This window comes from Peromyscus maniculatus, chromosome 1, assembly GCF_049852395.1.
Source record: "Peromyscus maniculatus bairdii isolate BWxNUB_F1_BW_parent chromosome 1, HU_Pman_BW_mat_3.1, whole genome shotgun sequence".
Taxonomy (NCBI): domain Eukaryota; kingdom Metazoa; phylum Chordata; class Mammalia; order Rodentia; family Cricetidae; genus Peromyscus; species Peromyscus maniculatus.
Window position 1 is genome coordinate 211928859 of NC_134852.1, and position 27216 is coordinate 211956074.

Genomic DNA, 27216 nt, shown 5'->3' on the forward strand with positions numbered 1-27216 from the left:
TTTGCTTTGAGTTGTAAGATTGAGAGAATTGTGACTATGTATAGCAATATTTATGTTAACCTGTTAATGGTAATGATGAAGCTAAGGGATTCTTTAAGTTTGTAGTCGCCTTAAGAGTTTTGGTTTAGAAAGGGCTTGAGGCAGCTAAGACTGCTGTGGTCACCTTGGACCTAATTCAAAAGAGAAATGCCATCTATATCATCCTCTACTCCCATACTGGGAGGTGTAACAGCTATGGAGATTGCTGTAAGCCATTAATAGTTATTTTTTTATATATTAAGAAGGGGGGACCTGTGGGAGCCCGTTCTGGGGTTCCTCGTGGCTTTACCCAGCAGGTCCAAATAGAGGATGATCAGGACCACGGGCCTGAGTGCAGGTGTCTGAGATGGTCTGCACTTGGCTGTGCTGGGGGAGGAGGTCTTTTGCTCCACCCCTTGGCGTCTCTATAAAAACCCTGGACCAGAGACAGTCCGGGCCCGTTGGAATAGGTTCCAGGCCCTCTCGAGGCTATCCTTTATTTTCTATCTGTTTATCTCCGCAAGATTCTCCGCTATAAATCCTTCTATCTAATATTTCCTGCTGCTCGCACTCAAGAAAACTCTGGGAAGCTGTGGGGGTGGTGGGTAAACGCCCCACAGACCACCATAGTGGGCAAAGATGAGCTTAAACTACTGACCCTTCCACCTCTACTTTCTGAGTCCTGAGGTTAAAGACATATCTCACTATGTCCAGCTTTTGTGGTACTAAAGTACTGAGGGGACTATGTGCATGCTAGGAAACTTACCAACTGAGCTGCATTCCCCTGCTCTAGAATATCTGTTATCTTAAAATGTTTCAAATACACCATGTCATCCTTGCACAGGGGCTATGCTCATCTTCTCTTATCATTTCAGTTTTAGTGTATGTGCTGCTGAAGTGAGCACTTTTTAAAAAATTAGTTTTTTTAATATTTGAGAGTATAATATAATCACATCATTGACTGTTTCCCTTTCCTCCCTCCAAAGCCTCCCATGTACCCCTAGTTGGTCTCTTTCAAATTCATGACCTCTTTTTTCATTATTGCTAATACATGTATATATATGTTTATGTGTGTGCGCATACACACACACACACACACACACACACACACACACACACACACAGAGAGTTTCCTAAATATATAATAACAAACAGATCAATATGAATAATTTTACTTGTATGTGTGTTTTCAGGGCTGACCATTTGGTATTAGAAAACCAATTGATGTGCTCTGAGTTGCTATGGTTAAAATGTAATATAAATGTTCTCTTCAGGTCATGTTTAAGAAGATACATAATTCAGCATTGAGTCTCTTTAAAATACATACCTGCCTGTTGGGATCTTGACTTTAAAACTGATTTTTTTCTTTACAAAGGAGCTAAAATAGTCTTCAAAATAAGAATCTATGTGGAAACAGGAGTCAGGACAGAATTTCTGGTCATCTGCATAGTGACTAAGTTTTATTGTACCTTATTTTTATAGTTAAATATTTCAATATTAATTTAAATATAAAATTAAAAATAAATGTTTGGGAGGAAGATTTCACCCACTGTCGTATGGGAGACAATTCACATGACTGCCCACTCTCCTGCCAGTTAAATGCACTTTCAGCTGTATCTGTGCCTCCCAGTGGACGCTGACCACAGTCACTGTGAGAGCTGAACAGAATGCAGTCCTTCTGCTTCCCTCATTCTGAACAACACTTAGGTATAGAAGTCTGGAAAAAGAGCAGTTTTAATCTGGAATAATAGACAATACCATAATTTCCACTATCGTGAAAATTGAAAGGATAGTATTTTAAAAAATCAACAGAAAATCATACTCTATTAGACTTTGTACCACCAAGCTAACAGGCTCATGCACAATAAGCAAAAACCCATTCCTCTTACACACTTATTCCATAATTAAATACTGATTTCTTGAGTCAAATTTTCCTATGGTCTTTGGCTCTACCTACCCTGAGTTTTCATATAACTTTTTCCAATGAACAAAGGAACTGTATACGTTCTTCTTAAATTAAAAAAAAAAAAATCAAACTGGGCAGTGGTGGTGCATGCCTTTAATTCCAGCACTCAGGAGGCAGAGGCAGGTGAATCACTGTGAGTTCGAGGTCAGCATGGTCTACAGAGTGAGTTCCAGGACAGGCTTCAAAGCTACTCAGAGAAACCCTGTCTGGGGGGTGGGGGGAACAGGGGCTTTTGAGTCTATGACCAACATTGTCACTCTGCACACCAAAGCCTCAATTTTTCGATCTATAAATAAGACACTTGTACTCTGTCCCCCAAATGACCCTCGGTCTCTCAGAATGCTGAACTAGACCAGGACCACACCCTTCGGTGCTCTTGGCTAAAGGGAAACTGGTGTGTTACCAAGAGCTCCACAGCTGCTTAAACAGAAATCTATACTAGGGCTTAAGCCATAAATCGTATTTTGCTCAACATTGTTGACGCTAACATAGTTAAATACGCCTCATAAATGGAAAGGGCTTCTTGGCCTAATAAACTGGGAACATAGTATTAAATTAAATGAACCAGATTTCGTTGCTGCTGCAACATTTCAAAACTTTTAATAAGCCAATGCACATCGCACGTCTCCCAGAGGTGCTGAGATGATGCAGTTTCCTACCTGATTTCTGCACGGAATTATCCTTGTGTTTTACAAAGAAGGCGTGGGAAAACCTTGAAGCTGAATGAGGGTTGCTCAAGTTACAGCCCCCAAAGCACTTCTTTAAAGACACAATCTTTCCAAAGTTCAGGTACCTTAGGCTGATATGTCTTAAACCGCAGGACGATAAAGCACCAAACTCCCTCCCTCAAGTCTTGTCTGGGGGAGGCTTCCTGGAATTCTGTGTCCTCTACAGGACGGTCCTGGGGTTGTCTTCATTGTAATGAGTTAATTATAGCTTGTCAGTGATTTTTAAAGGCACATTTCCCAAGCTCTAGAGACTGCGGTAGAACATATACCAACATGCAATGTGAAAACTAGACAAGAGTGTGAACTTTGTGGAGCCCTTCTTGCATAATTTAGAGATGATGAGAACTTTTTTTGTATGGAATAAAACGAAATTGTTAACTGCAGAGCAGAAGTTGGGTCAGGCAGATATATGGCTCTGGAGAATGTGCTGATTGTGATTTGTGTTTTATGGTAGCTGAAGAGTTTGAGCTGCTTGCTAATGAGATCAAGCACCGTTACATATATTACTGGCATCTTCAGAAACTGCACATTCATTTGGAAATATCTTTATGCTACATTTGTTCAAAGCATTGTCTTTCCGTTAGAGGAATTCACCTGCACATTGCATTTTTCCTGTAATATACTACTGATTGTATGAAGAACTATTTCTATGTGTCTCTTTGTCTGAATTTGGAAGCTGTGCATTTTGAGTTCCATTTTCTTCTGAAAACGAGTTGTTGACAAATAAGACTGTCACAGCCATTGTAGGACTGAATTACTCTCCTGATTTCCTAATTCGTTGCTTGAATTGTAATGTCTCAAAATAAGTGCAGTCTCTCTAAAATATTTTGTCATCTTACACTGTTTGAAAGATACAGTGGTCTTCAGTGGAGTGGTTGCTGAAATTCTTTGTTAGAGCAGAAGTCTTAACATCAGGTTCAGTACCCAATAAGATGTAGGCAGGCAGGACGTCTGTGTTACAGGGGAGGTTTTTCTACCACAGTAGTAGAATTCTGGAATTGAGTCCTAAGAGAAAGAGGACAATGAAGGAGGGGTTTCCAAGTTAAAGAGCAGGATCACGTGTTTAAAAAAGAACAAGGAGTGAGGTCATCTGTTAAAGGGGATGCTTCCTTTTGGATATTCCAGAAGTGGCTGGACATCTATACTTACATTCTTAATTTCTTGAAGAATGGCCATACTGCTTTCCACAATGGCTACATCAATTTTCAGTGTGTTCATTGCAACATTATTCAGAGTCATTAAGATACGGGAACAGAGCCAGGGGAGCCAGCTCTGCTGATAAAGTCCTTGCCACACAAGCATGAGGATCCAGGTTCAACCACCAGAACCACATGGGAATGTTGGGCATAGTGGCTCATTTTAAATCTTAGCACCAGGGAAGTAGAGACAGGAGGATCTCTGGAGCTTGCTGGCCAGCCAACCTAGCCTGACCTGTGTGCCCCAGTTCATAGTGAGAGAGAAACAGATAACAATTTGTGTCAATATTCAGGAACCTGGAGGAAATTATGAGAGAAACAAGGCTGACACAGAAGGACAAATACTACATCACTTATGTGCAGACTCCAAAACAGTTGGAAAACAGAGGGTAGAATGGTGGTCGGAGGGGTTAGGGGTGTGAAAACGGAGCAGTTGGTCAGAGAGTCCAGTGCCAGCTATCCAGGACATGTAAGTTCTGGACATCTGACTTATAGGTCTGACTGTAGTTAACAATGCCACATCATAGACCTCCATGTTGAGAAGGTAGTTTCAAGTCTTCTTAGCACAAGAAAGGGGAAAAAATGGCATGATAGTAATATTAATTAGCTCTTTGTGGTAATCATTTTATAATATGTACACACATAAACCATCATGTTGTTCCCATTACGTATACACTATTTTTATTTGTCAAATATATATTAAAAAGGCTAGGGTTATGGACTATGGGATTAGGGTTCAAGTCAGTGGGAAAGCCTTTGATAAATCAGACAATTATCAATTATGAATAGAAAGGAAGAGACTCCAATAATTCATAAAACACCATTTTTCATTATGAATTGGATACTGGACAAGAGGGCGGAAATGAAGCTGTGAAAAGGGGCCACTAGCTATTGAAGTCTCTGCACATATGTGTGCATGTTGTTACACGTTCATGTATGTGTGGCTTCAGTGTGTGTGCTCATGTGCAAGTCAAGACCAGAAGACAACCCAGCTGCTATTTCTCAGGGGCTGCTCACTTTCTTCTGACATGTTTCTTTTACTATCCTGGACCTCATCAAGTAGACCAGGCCAGCCGGTGAACCCCAGGATCCTACCTGTTTGCCTCTTCAGGGCAGGGTTTGCACGAGCCACTGTGCCTAGGGCTTTGTTTAAAATATGAGTTCTAGGGACTTGTCCTTTTGCTTGCAAGGTGAGCGCTTTGCCAACCGGGCCACCTTCCCTAGTGCCTGTTCCTGAGTTTTTAAGCACAGAGAAGTCATACTGTTTATAATCATGGTTTCCATGTTCTTTGGCTACTGCTACACATGTAGATTAGCAATGGTTATTGCTTCAGGGAAAAACAGAATCTACAGATTGGACTTAATTTTCTGCCTAGAATTTTGTATATTACTGTTGTGTGCCTAGACTTTTTTCCCTTTTTTCTACTCATTTGAAAGGCTTTCACTCCCTGTGCCTATAAGGGACGCTATCAAGGCTCAATGCTAGCAAGTTTCAGGGAAAAAAGTGAGAAAATTATTTAAAGGACTGCTTTTTGATAATGGCAGTGTTTTGACAGTTTTTGACAGGCAATTTGGAATAATGCAACCTCCTGGATACAGCCAACCTCTGAAATGGGCTGTAATTTAGAATGATGGCAGCTTCTATGACCTCTATATTGAAGAGTCACTGGAATTAAAACAGAAAAAAAAAATCTCCAAACAATTTAGGTCTATATCTGAAAACCTAGTTAAAATGTTCTGGTATGGAACCATTTTATTTATTGAAAGGGTTTTCTCATCCAGTGCACAATACCAAATACTTATCCTAAAGTGGAGAATATTTTTTTCCTCTGCCTTTTTGTGTGTGATGAAACTCAGATTGTACTCCCAATGGATTCTGGTATTCTTATGAGCCTGCTGTGGGTGTATCTGCCCCTTCCCTGCCCTGGATGAAACAGACCCACTTGAGTGTTTATAACTCTATTGTGCTATCATCCATCTGAAGACAGAGCTCTGAGCTGTTATAGCATCCTAAACTTTCTCTTCTCACACACATGTGCTGTCTCAGGTCTTGAATTTGGTCCTTAAGGCTATTTTGAAAAAAGTAGATTCGATTACTCCCTTAATTCTGAGAGTTAAATGCTTTTTAAAGAGTTGTGTAACTTAAATATGAGCTGGGTGTACAGGGTAGGGTTTTTAACTGAACCACAATTCTCCAAACACACCAATATATTCCAAAATTGCCAGTTGCAGGCCATAAAATATTTACATTACAGAGTTAATAATGTATGTTTAGTAAGAAACGATGAAATATTTACAGTTTTTCTAAAGATACTGTATGGGTTTTCCCCTCCTTGCCACAGCCATTTTTCTTGAAGTAGGGAAATGGGCAACTTCCAGAGCTGTGGGAGCCTCACAGAAGCATCTGTGAAGGCAAGGGATGCTCTGAGGCAGACAGTGAGAAGAAATACCAGTTTACTGAAGGCAGACACAGAAACACATTTCCTGTGACTGAAGGGAGGAATTAGCATGCTATTTGGGGATCTTCGCCATTACCTGGAAGCATGGACAGCCTCTGTCACTGGTTTTTGCCAAACCTCTTCTGTGGGAATATTGAGATTCTCTGACTGTGGTGCAACCTTCCAAGCTTCTGGACAAATACTTTAACCTCCCACGCCTCTTAACTTTGACCTTGGCCATACTACCAAATCTTTACTGTACAAGCATAGAGGTTTTTTGTTTGTTTCTTTAAGATTTATTTATTTATTATGTATACAGTGTTCTGTCTGCATGTATGCCTGCAGGCCAGAAGAGGGCGCCAGATCTCATTACAGATGGTTGTGAGCCACCATGTGGGTGCTGGGAATTGAACTCAGGACCTCTAAAAAGCAGCCAGTGCTCTTAACCACTGAGCTATCTCTCCAGCCCTAGGGAGTTTTCAATAGACTTACAAACAGGGAACCTCAGGACTACCTATATATTCCAACAGGTTAAATCCCGTGTAATGCCTGGTCACCTTCATTCTTATAGTTACAGACCTTAAGAATCTAGAGAAGAGTTGGGTGGTGGCGGTGCATGCCTTTAATCCCAGCACTTGGGAGGCAGAACGAGGTGGATCTCTGTGAGTTTGAGGCTAGTCTGATCTTACAGAGCAAGATCCAGGACAGGAACCAAAACTACACAGAGAAACATTGTCTCCAAAAAAAGAAAAAAAAGAATAAATAATAATAATATTAATAATAATAATAACAATAATTTAGCGAAGTAGCACAGGATGAAAAATGGTTTCCCATAACACCCTTCTAATCCCTGGAATCCATGAGTGGCCCACCATCTTATACAGCAAAAAGGAAGTTACAGATATGATTAAGGATTCTGGTGTTGCAAGATACTTGTTTACACTGTGTGAAAATGTATCACTGTGATTGGTTTAATAAAAAAGTTGAGTGGTCAATATGTAGGCAGGAGAGGTTAGGTGGGATTTCTTGACAGAGGTTGAATCTAGGTGTGGATTTTGCCAGCAAGATGTGGAGCAAATTGGTTACACAGTACTGAGGAGAGATAAAGAACCATATGGCAAAATGTAGATTAATAGAAACAGGTTAATTTAAGTTATAAGAGCTAGTTGGAAACAAGCCTAAGCTAAAGTCAAGCTTTCATAATTAATAATAAGTCTCCATGTCATTATTTGGGGGCTGGTGGTCCAAAGAAATTCCAACAAGAAAGTCCTGCTACATTCTGGGATGGGGATATTGTTCTGAAATACTTTATAGGACCCTAAATGTGAGCAAAGTGTTCTTATAAGAGGAAGACAAGGAAGAGAACATACAGTAACAGTGGAAGAAAAGATAGCATCCTACTGGCTGGAAACACAGCACCAGAGAACATAGATGGGGTTGTGAAGTGGAAAAAGACAGATTCTGTCCCGTCAGGAACAAACAGACCTGTATGCTTGTCCTCCCTCTCTCGCTCCCTTCTCTCTCTTCCTATCCCTCCCTTCCTGTCCCTCTCTTTTTCTCCATCTTCCTTTATTTCTTCATGTACTGGAGATTAAATCCAGGACCTCACACAAGCTATGTATGCACTCTACCCATGAGCTGCGTCCTCAACCCCTGAGCTCCCCAACCATCCCAGTGAAACTAGTCGTGGACTTCTGACCTGTCGAATTACAAGAAGATTTGTGTGTGTTACTTAAAGTCAAAATGCTTGGGAGTTTGTGGAAGCAGGAACCACTGCCCCCAATGCTTCAATGCTAATACCCCTTCATTGCTAAATACAACTATTTAAGCCATGGCTTCAAAGTACTAAGACCTAACCTGGTTTATAGATATTGTGGCCTCCTCTTTCCATCTGTCTTGAAGACCTCCCCAACAGTCATACTCCCTTGAGGGTCCCATAGCTGCCAGAAGAAGTAAGGCAGAGGCGAGGGCTTGAGGCCAATAACTGCATCCTTCAAAATTGGACCTTAAGCCACAAGAACTCATCACCGTCCTCCTGAGTGCTCAGCATTCTGCTAGCTCCTGAGGGGAACTGAGGGAATAGAAGAGGTCACTCTCCACTCTCCTTCAAGACAGAAACATTGCAGTGATTACATACACTTACTTTGCACTTCCAGGAATGTCAAAGCTGGGGCAACAAAGGATTGTCTAACTCAGGAACAGAACAGATGCATCATTGCTGTTTAAGGGAAGAGATGATGTCAAAGCAGGGGCTTACCACTCATACTCTGATTGGAGGAGCTGGAAATCAAGTCATTTCCCGTTGTTTTAGAACCTGAGGGTACTGGGTGTATTCCAAGGTTGGTGAGGGTGTATGTGTATGTTGGGGGAGGGGAGACTCTGTGTATTTTATCAGTTCTTGTTCCTATCAGAACACCTCAGTGAAAGGCCAGGAAAAAAAAAAAAAGATGGCAGCTGCATGGAGCTGGGATAGTATCTTGTTTCCACGGCAACGAGTCTGCTTTGTTCCCAAGCACCATCTGGTATTTTCAGGCCTACCAGGCAGGTAGTGTGTAAATGCCTGTTGGGGGTTGGGGGAAGAAATCAGTAAAAATTCTTGGGATCAGGCACAAATGAATCTACAGCAGCACCATGCCTTTTGTAAGGCTGTGAGTCAGGTAGCATGGGTATGGCAGCTCTTGCTGATCTCACTGACTGTCCCTTCTGACTTATCCTTGCTGATTACTGCTTGATGACAGCTCCACAGAAAGCATAAGGAGATAAATTTCACTCTTCCCTGTGGGCCCTGGGACCCAGAAAAAAGTGTGCATTTAATGAAGCCTGTACAACACCATTCGTTTCTATGTAGCTAGAGTTTTCCTGCCTGGCCCACAGTCAGGACAAATCTCTGTCACCGGCCAGTCCCACAGCCGCTCAGACCTAACCAAGTAAACACAGAAACTTATATTGCTTACAAACTGTATGGCCATGGCAGGCTTCTTGCTAACTGTTCTTATATCTTAAATTAACCTATTTCTATTAATCTATACCTTACCATGTGGCTCATGGCTTACCGGCATCTTCACATGTTGCTTGTCATGGTGGCGGCTGGCAGTGTCTCCCTGACTTAGCCTTCCAGTTCCCAGAATTCTTCTCCTCCTTGTCCCGCCTATACTTCCTCCTGCCTGGCTACTGGCCAATCAGTGTTTTATTTATTGTTTTTTTTTTTTTTTTTTTTTTTTTTTCCGAGACAGGGTTTCTCTGTGTAGCTTTGCGCCTTTCCTGGAGCTCACTTGGTAGCCCAGGCTGGCCTCGAACTCACAGAGATCCGCCTGGCTCTGCCTCCCGAGTGCTGGGATTAAAGGCGTGCGCCACCATCGCCCGGCGGTAGTGTTTTATTTATTAACCAATCAGAGCAACACATTTGACATACAGAACATCCCATAGCATTTCTACCATTCCCTAGCTCCATTTTGAGCATATTTATCTGGGGGAGGTACTTCCCCTGTTTTCTTAAGTAATTCCATCTATAAAAATAGGATATCTTTACAAAGTCATAATTTACCCCAAGTGCAATGTGACCTTAAAGATTTATTGCTGTGCTATATTTGGTATACACACTGAAAAATTATTTGGTGTTTGTCAAACATTCAAGTTTAATGGAACATGGTATATTTTTATTTAACATATCTTGCAACTCTATTTATAGATCTGAATATGGGCTTTTAAGATCATTCTATCACTTAGGCTTTGATAGGGTGTATCAAGATGCCAATATACTGAATAGAGTACTGGTTTCCAGCCTTTTCTTGTTATTGAAACAGATATCCAAATATTTGTTGTTTTCAGTAAAAACTGTTGTCTCTTCCACTGTGTACATACATCTATTTCTTTTTATTAATTCAACACCGAATGGTTGACATTGAGCACCTGCTGCTTGCCTGACCCTTCTGGAAGCTTCAGTCAGTGGGGTGCCTAAGACCCATGGATCCAGCCTAGCACTGGACTGCATCTTCTGGTTTTATTTCTGGACATTTACTCTCATTATGTACAAGTCACTGTCTGATATACAAAGATCCATTAGATATGCCCCCCGCCTCCTCAGAAGATAAAGTACACTAGATTAGCTGTCCCTTACTTATCTTAACATTTCCCATGGGCATTGAATGGCTGTATGAATTCAGAATGTCCTTGTCCTCCACTGCTCATCTCCTCCTCACTGTTCTTCAGTATGGAGCCTCTTCTTTTCCTTGTGGGGATCTGCTAATCTCAGGCCCCCCCCTGTCCTACTCCTCTTCTGAGCCCACAAGAGATTTGGACCTTGGCACTGAGATAGACAACCTTCTCCTATTTTTCCTCAACTCTTATCTTTTTTTCCCCTTATTTTGTTTTGTATTGGTATCTACTAACTAGGAGGAGATAATCCAAAGTCTTCAGTGCTCCAGAAAGTTCTTGAGATATGGGTGTACTTTTAGGTTTTTCTGTGTAGCTCATAGTTTTTTATTTCATGTCTCCTGTTTTGGTTGTGACACATTTTTGTGAGCATTCTAAGAATCTTACTGCATATACTAAAGTGTGATGGTTAAATATATAACCATCATGGAAAGTGAGTAATGGCCCCAAAGATATCTATAACTCAATCCCCAAACATCAGGGGTGATACTTCACATAGCCAAAGGGAGTTTGAGGATGTGATTAAGGCTTTTGAGATGAGGAGGTTATGCTGAGTTATAGGGCACATGCAAAGCAAAGGCGTCATGAGCTGTGGGATAGCAGAGAACTTTAAGGATTACTTTGCTGTCCCCAAAGAAGAAACCAGAAACCAATGAGTGTGGCAGATTTTACAAACTGGACACACGTATGGTTTCCCAAGGTCCCCAGAAGTACGGTGAACACTTTTGCTCACTAGGCAGACGTCCTGTCAGACCTCAGGGACTGCAGTGTCACCCAGCACAGTTATCTTGGTAAGTGCATTTAAGTTTGTGAGGATTTGTTAGAGCAGCTATAAAATGTCAACACCCTGCAGTAGGTGCGGGGCCCTTAGAACTGACATGGAGAAGGATCCAGTAGGTTTTGTTGATTGGTTACAGGGTCAGCTGTGGGTGGATCTGCATGGCTCTGGAGGTGGGACAGCATACGTGGTGGTGTTGGCATTGGAGGGATCAGGCAGTGATTATTTACAATACCTGTGTGAATATTTCAACAGGTTTACAGCCAGAATAGGTATAGAAAGGGGTTTCTATGATACACAGGCTAGTCCATCTTGTAAACCTTCCAAATAGTTTGCCAATCAAATTCTGGGACAGAATAAAAGAAAGAAAAGATGTTTGGTCAGTTACATAAAATATCACAGCAGTACTTAAAGGATGTGAAAACCTGTTTCGTGACCTCTGTGGTAATCGGCTTGCACTGGAGCAGGGGATTTAAATCTCCTTATCAGTGCCTAGATGAGAATATTGTTTCATTTACAGTTACAGCCTCATGGACAGAATATCATATTTTATGAGTAATAGCATCTGTAAGTAAGATAAAAGGCATCACAAAAGAAAATGAAAGCATTTAAAATACAACAATTACCGAAATAAAATCATCTTGAGGACATTTTTTTGACAAGTTCTCTCAGGCTTTATTAATTCCTTCTGAGATTATTGCCGTGAATCTCTTTTATGAGTGTTTGGATCCTGTAAGAACAGTCCTTGGATGTAGTCACTGAGGGTTAAACCATGAAGCTGAGTGGGGTCTCAGCTGACTTATGCTCTGCTCTGGAGACTGCCTTGAATTGGTAAAGTTAGAGGTTAGATTCACAAACAGGTTTGAAAACACAGGTCCATACACATTTCATAAGCAGATGTGTAAGTGCCAAATGAAGACAATCTAGATCTCCTCCGTCATTCTAACATTGCAATATTTCCATGTATGTCTCAGACATTAAGTTCCTTTCACTTGCTTTTTTCATCCCACTCAATTAATTGTGAGATACTTGTGATATTCTTAGATTTAGATAGGTTGTGTGTGTGCTCATTTATTTAAATGTGAACTAATTATTTCCTTTAGCTCTCTCCAAGAGTTTTTGATATTCTATTATCAACAGCCTGCAATGTCAAATAAAAGATAAGGTTTATGAGCCATGTACACTATGATAAAACATTTTGAGCTGTCTATAGCATCGTAGAAGGAAAATAATGGCAGTGTCTGGATTATATAATGTAATACTATTGTACTAAGGCCAATAAGGTCATTTTAAGCATTGAAAGCATAATGTAATTTTATCCTGATAAATGAGCAACTTAGCAAAGTGTTTAAGAGTAAATAGAATTTGGAGCTCATCCCATCTATTTATGTATAGGTAAATATGTACACTGAATTTTTTAAATGATCCAGTGTCAGAGAAAATAATAGCAACATTAAAATTTAACCCAACTTCCCAAATAGTCACTATTCACTTAAATTAATAAAAAAAATCATCATTCATAGAAATTGCAATAACAACATGGATAAGAGTGTAACATGTGGTTTAAGTTTAGACTCACTCAGTAGTTAAGACTCAATTGTTTAGAACCAGGGAGACGGCTCAGCAGTTAAGGGCACTGCTGAGTGACGACCTGAGTTTCATTCCTGGGACCCATATGCTAAAAGGAGAGAACCAATGCCCACAGGTGTCCTCTGGCATTCACATGTGTGCAGTGACACACCATCCCCCAGGAAGTTAAAAATAACATAATAAAACTTAAAAAATTAAATAGCCAGTTCTTTAGTGAGGATGTATTAGATAAGCAAAGGCTATGCTAATAATTTTTTAAACTGTTATTTGAGTGTGTGTGTGTGTGTGTGTGTGTGTGTGTGTATACATACACCCACATGATCAGGCCACAGCCAGAGTGTGAAGGTCAGAGGACAGCTTGCAGGAGTCAGTTCTCTCCTTCTATCATGTGAGTTCTGGGGATGGAACTCTCATCATCAGGCTTGGAGGCAAATGCCTTTACCTTCTGAGCCATCCCCCAGTCCTGTATTAATAATTTAAACAAGGAATCAGTAACAAGAAAAAACTCTTTAATTTTTCTTTTATTCATTTATGTAGTCCCAAACCACTAAATTTTGTTGTCATGGAAACTATGACTTGATACATACTTATTGCAAACTCCATGTCTTAGTCATCTTTATCACAGCACATTCCTGTTTGCCTTATGTATAGTACCTACCCAATAAGTATCCATTAAATAAACAAATGAACTATATGTGGCAGAGAATATGATTTCCAAGTGTCATTGTGTTTCTGTCTTCTGGGCCTGACAGGCTGTCCTTATGACAACAGGTACCCATTTTTGTGGTCTCTATGTTGAGGTCTTGATTCTGATGATATAAAACTCTCTTTCTTTAGTCACACCACAGATTCCTTCCCCCCAAAGACTTTGACTTTTAATGACTCTTAAAATATTGATGGAATTTTTCACACATTCTATTTCAGAGGCAAAAAGAAAGTTTTCTGTCAATTAAGCACTTAATCAGTGATTGAGAATGGACTATTTGGCACAGGGCGGTGGTAGTGCACACCTTTAATCTGTGTACAGAGGCAGAAGCAGGTGGATCTGTGAGTTCCAGGCCAGCCTGATCTACAGAGTGATTTCCAGGCCAGCCAGGGCTACACAGAGAAACCCTGTCTCAAACAAACAAACAAGAAAACAAACAAACAAACAAACAGAATTGACTGTTTGGAGATATGGCTCACGGGCAGAGCACTTGTCCAGTGCTCCTGTGACTATAAATTCAAAAATAACTGTAGCACACTTTTAATCCCAGGACTCCAGAGACAGAGGCAGGTGGATCCAAGGCCAGCCTTGTCTACTGAGTGAGTTAGTTCCAGGACAGCCAGGGCTACACAGAGATACCCTTCAAAAAAAATGGTGGGAGGAGGAAAGACTGTATAAGACTTTTAAAATTATTTTTAAAGGTTTCCTTTATTTGTTAATTAATTGTGAGTATGTGCATGCATGGGTATGTACACAAGTTCAGGGGTGCTGGGTTTCCTTTCAGCTGGAGTTATAGCTGGTTCTGAGGTGCCCAGTGTGGGTGCTAGGAACCAAACTCATGTCCACTGTAAGAGCAGTGCATGCTCTTAGTCACTGAGCATTCTCTCAATTCCTGTGTGATATATTCCTAAAACCCCTTTACACCACTAACATGCTATGACATTAATATTGAAAATTCTCTTTCATTTGAAAACAAAACCAAAACCATAAAAAGCCTAGCTGCTCCCTACAGCTTGACTTTTCAGGTCTGTTCTGGGTGGAGTGTCCTCTCAAGAGATGGGTTGAAGTCATTGCCCACAGTACTGCAGAATGTGACTGTTCTTGAAACTGGGATATTTGCAGGCATGATTAGCTAAGATGAGGTCATATTGGTGAGCTGTAGTCCTCTTACCTAAGATGACTGGTATCCTTCAAAGGAGAAAAGAGGGAAGAGAAAGGCACACACCTGGGGAATTCCAAATGACACCAGAGGAAGAGATGGGAGATCCATGTCCTAAGAGTCCCAGCACAGTGACACCAGCTTGTTCTGATGTGCAGCCCCTGAGCTGTAGAGCACAGTCTCTTGTTCAGAACCTTTAATGTGGTGCTGTTCCAGAACACATAGGAAGCTAATATAAACACTGAGAAACTAATGCAGTGCTTCACAGAGATTTCTGTTCTAGCTTCACACATCAGATACACAATGGTTAAAATTTAAAGGTAAGGCCTGCTACCAACTTTTTTTTTTTAAACTCTGTAACCATGGCTGACCTCAAACTCACAGAGATCTGCATGACTCTGCTTCCTGAGTACTGGATTAAAGGCATGCATCATCAACTTCAACTCACAACTGTATTTCCTTTGGTCATATTTTATTTTAATTCATATTGAAATGTAGGGTATATATCTGAAATTGTCTTCATAAGTATTAATTAATAATAAGCAATTTTGGAGATGTCTACCTTTGAGTGAAACAGATACTTGAAACATCTCTCTCGATGTTTCAGAGACCAAAGAAGCTCAAAGATGATGGAGATGCACATCCTGACTCTGCCACTTCCTGCTCCTGGACTATGGAAGAGCTACCCAGCTCTCTCTGCCTGGGGTCCAAACAACAAAGAACTGTTCCCATCGGGTTATTGAGTGGATTATGATGATTTATTCATACCAGTGATTTCCATGGTGGCTGGCACACGGGAGCCCTGTGGTGTGAATGATTGTATCTCTCTCCCCACTTCACTTGTCTGACCCTAACTCCTAAGCTGGTGCTGCCAGATGTGGTGCTTTGATGAACCACTTAGACGGTGAGGTCAGGGCTCACATGATTGAAATTTGTGTTCCTATGGAGAAGGCTGCGAGGCGCTAACTAGTCCCGCCTACCCCGTGGCAGTGAAGATGGTAAGCGTCTATGAGCTGGGAAACAAGCCCACACTGAATGTACAGACACCTTAATGTTGAAATTCACTGCTTCTAAAATGGTCAGAAACAGATTTGCAGTGTTTCTAAGCTACCCAGTTTGTGGGACTTTGTGACAGTGGCCCAGATGGACTAAGATAGCATGCTACTCAGTATCCAACAAGCAAACTGGCAGTCTTGTTCTCTTAGTGCTTCTAACCTAGTGCATCCAATTTACTCTGCAGACCAATGTGGATATTCCACTCACCTGCTGGAAGCATTAAATGACTCCATATCATATACATGAAAATGTGAAATACTTAATATTGGCCCCATATGACTTTCTGCTGCTTTTCCCTTCTTTTCTATTAAAAGTCTGATTTTCATTTACTTCTACTGGCAAGTTTTCCTAGATGGTCTATATCGGACATATTCTCTCACGTCTACCAAATTTTAAAAGATTTCAAAGATATGAAAATATTATATAGCGCTTATTCTGAAGTTATTTGTGTAACCTCTGCCCCACCTCATAGACTGTGACCTCCAGGAGGGCAGGGCTGGTATCTTTCCAACTGTGTAGCCTTCTTAATACTCAGGAGAGAATTCCAAACTTAGTAGATACTCAATAAATGGTTGTTAAACTTGGTTGAACCCACAATATCCTTTTCTTTATGGTGGATGCCCTAAGAAAAACATAAACTAAATGAATTACTTTCCTCCTTTCATTGCAGTATATGTGCCCTGGGCTAGTGGGTATTTGCAAGCCTGGGTTAGAACTTAGGAAAGTCATCAATCTCAGAAAAGAGAAGAAATGCATTTTAAATCACGGGAGCAATAGAGCCTTATATAAGGCCTTCTAGCAAAACAATTATTGATGTCTGCACAGCCCAGGTGCTAAGTGATCACAAGCGGATGCTGAGGGTGAGACACAATGAAAGATCCTCACTCGTGTTCCATAGGTAGGCAATTCCGTGAGACGTGCACAGATGGAAAGTTTAGGTCTGGGAATCACACGTGGGTGGCATAATGCAAATAATTGACTTTCTTTCTGAAGCACATCTGTTGAAGCATCTGAAAGCAGTTGTTTATCCTGATGCCAAAATGCTGAGAAATATAATAATTCTCCAATGAGGTTAGAATTATCCAGGGGAAGAAAAATGGTTTTTTTATGTAGCTCTGTTTTTATTAAATCTTGTGGTTGCTTCTCTAGCATGGCACATAGGAAATGTTCAATAATATTTGTCGAATGAATGTTGAATGAAAAGCAGAAACTCATTAAACAATTGTTGAATGAATCATTTCCCATTTTTAGACTCAGAAGATACATTTTTAGAAAACTGTATGCCCACAAAGTTTTATCATGTCATATACCATTTTTATTTGGCATAAATTTAAATAATGTCAATCTTGCTCTGTACGTTATGGGATGTAATCAGCATACATTGCTATAAGAGAAAATAGTCTCAACACTATGCAAAACATATGAATAAAGTTAGATTTTAGTATCTTAATATGATGTTACTTCAATTCATTATCATGAAAATGGCAAAATTTGAATTGCAGGCTATAATTATGCTTGCTTCAATAAACAAAATTAAAATTTTAAACCCAGGTAGTGTCTACAGTTGTAATACATCTAAGAAGATTCTACTAATATTTAGAAGTGCTAGAATGTTCTGGGGTGTAAAGATGACTGCAGATCATGATGGTGGCGCTTATCTGCACTGTCCTCTTGAATTTCTGGTGGTTCTCTTCTGAACTCATGTGTGAGAGAGATAGACGGTCTTCCAAAGGTTTCCCAGAATTCACTCTGCCTAATTTCAGTGCACAGAGCGTGTTAAATAGCAGGTGGAGTTTGAGTGTTAACTGATAAGATTGCAGTGTTTAAAAGCATCATGTTTTTGAAAACCATCCTTTCTGTGAGGATGGCGCCTATGCAAGATTAAAAGAAATAACTTTGAAGGGAGCACTGTCCGTTAGTAATGTATTTATCTCCAGAAGTCCTTTCCTAAGGTTAGGAACCTCCATGCGGTGCTCAAAGAAAATGGTTCAAACCATAATCCGTGTCATCTTCCACCCTTGAATAGAATAGTTTGGCTCCTTTCCATATATCTAAACTACACACACACACATGCACACATGTAACAGAGGATCATGAGTTACAAAACATGTTCATGAAGAGTTATAAATAAAGTGGTAAGTTCATTATGCTTATGATGCAATAAGAAAATTACAGCTGAGCCCGAAACTGAATTCATGGCTCTCAATCCCTAATTTCTTGGTTTCAGTTACTTTCATGTACAAAGTACGCCTCTTCATGAGGCATAGGATTTGAATCTCGATCACACATGGCTGTGGTGATACTTTCTTTGTGTCCTTCAATAAAGTTCATCTGAGGATCAGAGGAAAAAGCCAGCCACTATAGTAAACATAGAAATCAGGCAATGTTAGCACACGCCTTTAATCCTATCACTTGGGAAGCGGGGATCTGTTTGAATCTTTGTGAGTTCAAGGCCACACTGGGAACAGAGCCAGGTGTGGTGGCACATGCCTTAAATTCCAACACTAGTTAACCATAAAGGTCTGGAGGTCTGTACAGACAGACAGGAAGTGACAGAGCTGGGCAGAGAGAGGAAATGAGATGGCAGAACAGAAAGGCATATAGGCGTGGGTATACAGGAAGTAGGTCTCTTTTGGAGACTGAGGTGTCAGTGAAGTGAAGTTGTCCATGGCTTGTCCTATTCCTCTGATCTCTCAGTTTTTCACCCCAATATCTGGCTCCAGGTTTTTATTAATATGACCGTTGAGCAATTCGTCTTACACATCACTGTAGACAAGTTACTTAGGTCTCACTACCTCAATCCTTTAATTAACAAAAACAGGATGCATGTCTTGGTTAAAAGAATTGATACACATCAAGATTTCAGTTGGTGACTGAACTAAATAGTTCACTGGAGTAATTTTTTATTGGAATATTTTGTGTCTGTCTCCATAACTATATTAGAAAAGGAATGACAAAAGTCATCTGAAACAGACTTAGAATGCTCAGAAATAGAGTGCTTAGCAGATAAATAGTATTTATTATTATATTGTATAATTATATAATGATTATTATGCAGTTGAATATTACATAAGCAACAAAATAACATTGTTACTCCTTATTCATGAGACTTCAAGGTTGTAAATAAAAAAATGCTTGGCATGAAGGATTACCCAAAAGACTGGGAAAATTTCCATCAATATTTGCTTCTGAATAGCTGAGTAATTCTTTTTCACTTCATTATAGTTTTCAGTGTGTATTCTGATAGTTTAAATATTAAATTTTATGTAGACACAACTTAATGAAAATTAAGGTAGAAATTTAGAATAGGTTAAAATTTATAACTGATTATATTAAGGCATTATGGGCTATTAATTAAGCCTATTGTATGTGACAAAATTTGCATTTACCTTATTTGCATTTACTTAATTTTAAGCACATTCAAACTAGAAGTTATTTTTAAAAAGTTTGGCCAGTGTCAATTTTATATTCAGAATAAAGTCAAATGTTTATTACAATATCAATATTTTGACCTACCAAAACTGAAAATATTTTTTTTAATAAAAAAAAAAAACTCATGGAAAAGCCCCAAAGGTGCCTTTCACATTTAAGCTTTAATTAGCAACCACTTTGGTCTCTGACACACATTGTGCAGATACTGAAGTGTTACTATTACCAAGGCTTGATTACAAAAGGCAATGAATGATTAATTTCGGAGGAGACAAAAAGGATCTGCCCTGATTACAAAGGAATAATTAAGGCGGAATCTCAGGCATCGTGCATTTGTAGGAGTCTTTGCTAGCCTCCAAGGATAAGACTTTGCAAAAGTTTTATATTTAGAATCACGGGTACTTTGCACTTTACGATACTGTGTCTTGGAGACTGGTCATCTTCCCAACTCTAGAAATGGCCCAGAACTTGGAGCCCGGAATGGCTGCAGTATGGCCCCACGGGGCTCCGGTAGTTAAGTTCTCGCGAGACTAGCCGAGGCCTTCTCCACCTGGGCGTACCTGAGGGAAAGTTCCCGAACCCTGACCGGGAGCGGAGCTGCTGGCCACGATGAGCCTGGAGTCCTTGTTCCAGCACATCCTCTTCACCGAGCACCAGGCCGAGGAGAGCCGCAGGGAGCTGCGGGAAGGTCGGGTGGTCCTGCCCTGGGTGGGGGGGGGGGGGGGGGCGGCAGGTCCCTGAGGGAGGAGGGTTGGGAGCCGCTCTAACCCTCCCGGATGCTCCTGAGTGAGGACTTGTGTTCCAGTGAGGTCAGAAATTACCCGGTGTCGCGGGAAGATTAGGAAAGCGACAGAGCATCTGAGCGAAGAGAAAGTCAAGTTGGAATCGAAGGTACTGATGCACGGGGCGGGCTGATTGTTACTGAGACGGTATCTGGGGTGGCTTTGGGGAAACTTGGCTGTTAACTGCTTATCCTTCCACTAGGAAACTCAGGAATCATACACTGTAGTTCTGTCCTGTCTAATATGTCAAGTTCTGGATCCGGCGATGTCTTTAGGTTTTAGTAAGAAGTAGCTCCAAGGGAGCTCGCCTTAAACAAGGAATTCACCGTCCCTTTCGTGGGGTGGTTACAGTGTGTACGAGAACACAGTGTCATTGAATAATTGTTCGTAAGTGGTTAGTGCAGCATAGAACGTTTAAATGCTAAATAATTTAAGTGTGTTATGTGGGTGTAATGGACTGTGTGTATCTTTCAGTGAGTCTTGACTTTGTGCTTTTCAGTTCACTACCTCATTTTTGGGCCTGTCTCGTCTAAAAGAATGCTTTTCTCTCTCTCATTCCTCTCTTCTGCTGCATGTGTAAAGTTCTGGCTTCTAAAAAATAGAACCAAGGGAGTCTCATAGCTTCAAGAAAGATTTTGAACTATGGGTAGAATTTTAGAGGAGCAAAGAGATGTAGTAGAAGAAACCTTTTGTAGCAAAGGGAGGGCAGATCTGCCCCGGGCCCATTGAGGGAGGACCCTGGACCCCAGCAGAGGGCTGATGTGTACAGTAGAGGAACGTGTAGAGGATTTGACCCGAGAGGGGCAGTGAAAGTGCTTTGGGGGCTCTTTGCCTTGGTCACAAAGATGGGGACCTGGAGTGAAGATGGCGAGACCACACAGGAGGCCTCCCCTGGGTAGAAGGCGTCCGAGAATAGTGTTTCAGCACCCGACGATGAACTAAGCAAGCACTGTGATAGGTAATCTGTTCACTTAATTACTCTATTTTTTGCCTATCAAATTTCATTTTATTACATATTAAATATAAATTTATATGTAAATGAAATATAAATTATAAATTTATAAATTATTACTCTTCATTTAGCTTACAATTGTGAAGAATTTTCAGTTTTCTGTGCATAAAATAATTCTGGAGCCTTCACCACCCAGTGAGCATCCATTCTCCTTTCCCCATCTTGCTCATACATCATAAAGCCCTCCTGTAGCTGCAGTTTTCTCTCCGGTCCCGCCAAGACCCGGCAGTCCGACAGCCCACTTATAAAATAAACACACAGATCCTTACATTATTTACAAACTGTATGGCCGTGGCAGGCTTCTTGCTAACTGTTCTTATAGCTTAAATTAATCCAGTTCTATAAATCTGCACCTTGCCACGTGGCTCATGGCTTACCAGCATCTTCACATGCTGCTTGTCATGGCGGTGGCTGGCAGTGACTTCCTCACTCAGCCTTCCACTTCCCAGAATTCCCCTCTCTCCTTGTCCTGCCTGTACTTCCTGCCCGGCCACTGGCCAATCAGTGTTTATTTATGCAGAGCGATATCCAGAGCACCCTCCCTGGACAGGTATGTAAATATCAGTACATCCTCATGTTTGCAGCCCCTGTTGCTTTGAGAGGAACATACTTAGATTTTTCTTTTCTTATCCACCTTGTGCTCCTTGTGTTTGTTGTTTAATATGTGAGTGTGTTCGTTACTAAGAGTGTGACACATAACAAGGGAGGAGCTGTCTTAATTTGACAAGTAAAGCTTGTGCATATTTATGGGTTCCATGTGTTTTTTTAATACATTTTATAATGCTCAAGTCCAGGTTAATGTATCTGTGCCAATACTTATCCTGTCTTTGCGGTGAAAATATTACACATATTTGAATTTTTTAGTATATGTTATTAGCTGTAGTCGCCTTGAATGATAGAATATAGTAGAATACCAGCATTTATTCCTCCTAACTATGAGGACCACCGACCAGCCTTGCATTTCTTCCCTTTTCAACTGAAAGAGACCGGCTGTCTTTTAAAACACAACTTGGGGCTGTTATTCATTGAGCCCTAGCCCTTATTTTCCCTGTAGTAAAAAAGTATCCCCCAGTGACCATGCTGAAAGCTGGTGGGATGGGAACAGGTGAGCAGTGTCATGATGAAACTGTCTTTTTTTTTTTTTTTTTTTTGGTTTTTGAGACAGAGTTTCTCTGTGTAGCTTTGCGCCTTTCCTGGAACTCACTCTGTAGCCCAGGCTGGCCTCAAACTCACAGAGATCCACCTGTCTCTGCCTCCCGAGTGCTGGGATTAAAGGTGTGCACGACCATTGCCCGGCTTGGGCAATATTTTTTAAATATTTGAATAAGTTTTTGTATAAAGTGCATTTTTCTGGGATTGGTGAAGATACTGACCTGACATCAGATAGTAATGTTTTATTTTAAATAAAATGTTTTTTCTTTGTAATGTTTCCTTTTTAAGACAAATTATTATTCTTTGTAATACTTTCTTTGTTAGCTACCTATTTTACCTGAGAATAGAAATGTGGTGTTGATATCTACACATACTTACAGAAAATGTCTATTTAATTGTTTATGCTAGAGAAAACACAGCAAATCTCTAATATTGTTTAAAAGCATTCATTGAAATTACTAATTAATATAGGCTCATAAATGTCCATTGCTTTTTAATCAGCTCATATACATGGGTAATAATATAATTATATCTTACTAATAAAACTAGCATATGAGGGTCATAGTTCATAAAACATTAACTTGTAGTTGAGGTAATTTGATTTATAATTAGAGCCAAGATGTGTATGTATAAAGATTTTAAAGCAGAATTAAGATTATAATGTAAATGAGTAATGGAAAGAGCTAAAGAAGTAATCATAAATTGATTCTCTGTTTCTTTTTTCTCAGAGTTAATTATATGTCTGCCAATAACAATGAAAATCTATTTACTTGAATCTATTTGACTTGGTGTTTATTGACCCATTTATCAAACAGAAGCAGCATGAAGAGAAGCTAGCACATAACTCGAATAGGGCAGTACTTGAGCTACTGTATATTCATATATTCAAAAACCATTTGGGCATTTATTAAGGAAATTGCTTGTGGTCAAAAAATATATTTAGGAAGTGTAGTATTCTTTTTTCCCCTAGTCTGTAGAACCTAGGTAGCATGTAATTAGAACTTGAATGATAGCATTTGCTTTTCAGGGCTGGATGAGACCTTTAAAATATATGGTTGAAAAAAGTCTCAGATTGTATGAGTGCTTTGTGACTTGGGCAGCTACAGTGTGCCTGGTTAAGCTCGGTAATGTGAAAGCAGAAGGCTAGGGGCATGCTGGGGTTTGTGTTCATGCTTACGAGTGTGCCTAAAGCTTCCAGCTGTTGATGGAAGGTTTTGTAGTATGGATGTCAGAGAAGCTAAAATTAGGGCTTAGAGAACTATTGTAGTTTCTTGGAAGCAACCCATTGAGTTTCTTCTATGTAAAAATTGGCATGTAATTATAGCTTGGATAGTTTTTATAAACATCTTATATAAAATCCAATACTGTGCCATACTCATGTGGGAGGGATAAGTGGAGGAAAGGATTAGGCTACATTAGCTTATTTTACATATTCTTCCCTTTTCAACTTGCTGGATAAATATCTTTTTTTACTTTTGTAATTTTGTGATTATAATATAATTACAACATTTTCCCCTTATTCTTTCTCTATCCAAACCATCCCATAAGCCTCCCTGCTCTCCTTCAGAAGCAGAAGCATGGCCTACTTTTATATTGCATGCCTGTATGTATATGTACATATATATTCCTGAAAATAATCTGCTTGGTTTGAATAATGTTATTTGTTTGTATGCAGAAATATCTTAAGAACAATAAAATAATGTTTCATGAATTTTAAAGAAAATATATTGGAATGAAGTAACAAAATGGCTCCAATTATGTTTTTAATTATAAATGTAGACATTCTGCCATCTAATTGGTAAAGGCAGTCACCCACTTGAGAAGTCATCTCTTGGTACTGAATTATTAAATCAAGGAAAGAATAAAACCATAAATTATTATTATTTATAATATTAAAATGGAAGTTTTTAGTTGAGGTGATTTGTTTTCTTTTATAACTTGTATATTAAAGAAAATGTTGTATCCTATCCTGCTTATACTTAATTTTATCTTTACTTAAATTTACTTAAAAGCATGAATGAAAGAAGACTCTTGTAAGCTTAGGGCACAGCAGAAATTCTGCTTAAAGAACATTGGGATGTCACTGACTCTCGGAACTGGAGACCCAACATTTGACTCATGACTGGCTTCCTCAGTCAGTTGTCCTTGCATTGGGCCACTGATAACAAAAACTTTGCCTTGGTGGCTTCACTGAAGAGTCGTCAGTTGCTTTTTGCCCTCCCATGTAGTACAGGTCTGAAAGGGTATTTCCAGGCCGTTTATTAAAGCTGCTCAAGGAAGTCCTAAAGTAGTCGTGTGGTGGTATTGTATTCCCCAAAACATTGTTCACCCTAATAAACTTATCTGGGGTGAGAGACAGAACAACCACTAGATACAGAGGCTAGAAAATGGTGGCATTCACACCTTTAATCCTAGTATTCCAGAGGCAGAAATCCCTCTGGATCTCTGTGAGTTCAAGGCCACATTGGAAACAGCCAGGCATGGTGACATATGCCTTTAATCCCAAGAAGTGATGGCAAAAACAGAAAGGTATATAAGGCGTGAGGACCAGAAACTAGAAGCATTTGGCTAGTTAAGCTTTTAGGTTTTGAGCAGCACAGTTCAGCTGAGAGTCATTCGTATATGAGGACACAGAGGCTTCCAGTGTGAGGAAACAAGATCAGCTGAGAAGTTGGCCAGGTGGGGTTAGCTGTGGCTTGTTTTGTCTCTCTGATCTTCCAGTGTTCACCCCAATACTTGACTCTGGGTTTGTTTTATTAATAAAGACTCTTTAAGATTCATGGTACATAGTCGCTGGTTCTGTGTTTGTTTTCACCGTCCTTCCCTGCACCTTGCATCCTTCCTGAGCACTGTTCTGGTCCTAGGCGGTGTTCCTGAAGCTTGGAGGGAGAAGGACCAAAAGTTGCTTCTCCACCATGCAGCCCAGTGTTTAAGTGTTTTAGGAGGAAAGTCCTCAAAAATTTCAACCTGTAACTCAAGTGTTAGAATTTAGTATTCAACATTGGCAGGTGCGTCTAGGATTTTGTTGTTGTTTGGTTTTGGAGACAGGATTTAAATCTATAGCTGAGGCTGGCCTTAAAATCTGCTTCCATCCTAGGCTGTCCTTGAGCCCTTGACGACCCACTTGTCTCAGCCTCCTGGGAGTGCCTGAATTATTGGCATCAAACAATTGGAATTGTACTAGTCAAGTAAAATAGTGAGATGTGTGGCTGTCCTTGTGTCCCCACATAGGTACTAATAACTCCTAAGGTCATGGACTTCGCTGTTCAGAGACAGAAGGATGTTTATAGGCTACCTTGCAGGCAGGGATATCCCACCCTCCATCACATAGATAAGTGATGACCTTTGAACCAGTCAGTGAGGATGGCCCATGTTTCAGAAGAACATTAACTGGTTCATAAGGAAATGAAGAATGTGTGTCAGGGAGGCAACCACAGTGTCTGTGGAAAAGGGTTTAGTGGTAAAGTCAGAATGGCTGTATAGAAACCCCTGCTGCCATTTGAAGTGGATAATGTCTACCATTAATTGTGGATAATATCTATCATTCACTCTTTGCACCGCATTTGACAGAACATTCTGCAAGATTCTCCCTTGCCCCGAATTATCTTTCAGCTACGGATGAATTTCTCTATGCAAATACCTTTAAAAGCATTTCAGGATATAAAGTGGACTTTTTTCTAAATTGATATTAGTAGCAGTTTGGGATACCTGGAGAAAGCCCACAGATGAACTAATAAAAAGGGGGTGGGGTCAAAGATCAACTTGGTTTTTCTATTACAAGGAATATGGCTTTAGAATCCCAAGTGTCAGGTGTTAGTATGAAGAAAAGAAGGCTTAATGACTTGAAAATAATTCATCTTCAAAACATAGGGGCTAAAAAGCAACCTGTAGAAGGTATGTAAGTGTGAAAGAACCAAATACACAGAGCACAAGGCTGTCCTCTGAGGGTGTGTAAATATAGTCAGAGCATAATGACATTCATGGGATGATAAATAGCACATCAAGATAGTGATTGTCCCTGTTGGGGTGGCAGATAACTGTAATCAGGGAAGGGTGTACAGGGCACTTAAGCTTATGTAATGCCCTTTTTTAAAGATGAGCTGCTAGGTCACTTTACAAAAAAAAAATACGTTCTTTAAAGTTAGAAAGCAATGATTTATTATCTTTTCACAAGGTTACACTGTGATCATTGATTTTATAACATTTTCATGTCCCCAAAAAGAAATACTACATCTGTTAGCAACCACCCCATACCCTCCTAAGCCCCCAGGGTCCACCAGCCACACATCCTAGTCAATCCATTTCTTTTTCCTCTGGACATGTATAGATGGAGGCACCCACTAGTAACATTTTGTTACTCATCTTTGTCTGTGACAGTGTTTCCAGGCTTATCCATGTATCATGAAATATGGTATTCAGTTCCCTTTTGTGGGTGAATAATGTTTCTTGTATCCATACACTATTTTTGTGTTCATCAGTGACCCTCAGGTTATTTAGGTGTTTTGAATAACATTGCCATGAATACTTGTGCACACGTGTTTGAGTAAACATATTTTCAAATCTCTTGAGTACTCCCTCTAGGAGTGAAATTGGGATTTGGGACCTTTGGGATTGTTGTCTATTTGATTTTTTCTTTTCTTCAGGAAATGTGAGATGGTTTTCACAATGACTTCACACTTTTGTGTTTACACCAGTGTGTGAGTTCTCTGTGTCTGTCCTTGCCAAAACTTGCTACCTTCTATTTCACTGGCTTTTTAAAAAGCTGTGCTCATGGGTCTGTAGTGGTGCCTTATTTTGGATTGTCTTTCTAATTACTTCCTGATACCTGCTGAAGACCCTTCTAGGTGTTTGTTGACTGTTTGGCACACTCATTCCTGGCATGGGCTCCTGATAAATATCATGCATGTGAGGGGTTCTTCTGTGAGGAGGCCTGGCCTCTACAAAGTCATACTTCTTTTTCATGGTCACAGATCTAAAGTGATTACCCTCAAATTAAAGAATATAGTGTATATGGCATTTATTATTGGTCTTCCTTTTCTTAGTGCTGTCTTCAT

The 27216-nt window shown here is 40.1% G+C and overlaps 1 protein-coding gene and 1 pseudogene across 5 annotated transcripts in view; one reads left to right on the forward strand and one right to left on the reverse strand.

The window, feature by feature from the left end:
• Positions 1-810: 810 nt before the first annotated feature.
• On the reverse strand, positions 811-923 carry LOC121826956 (U6 spliceosomal RNA; annotated as a pseudogene).
• Positions 924-19743: 18820 nt separating this feature from the next.
• Positions 19744-27216, forward strand: part of Ccdc172 (coiled-coil domain containing 172) — a 114428-nt gene continuing 106955 nt past the window's right edge. For 2 of the 5 annotated variants that reach the window (XM_076563394.1, XM_076563393.1), the window contains exons 1-2: positions 19750-19904; positions 20022-20107. In XM_076563394.1, coding sequence (XP_076419509.1) covers positions 19826-19904; positions 20022-20107 — 165 coding nt within the window. In that variant the 5' untranslated portion in view covers positions 19750-19825. Of the gene's footprint in view, positions 19905-20021; positions 20108-27216 lie in introns of all 5 variants that reach the window. The other 3 variants (XM_076563395.1, XM_076563396.1, XM_015997184.3) reach the window with 3 other exon arrangements.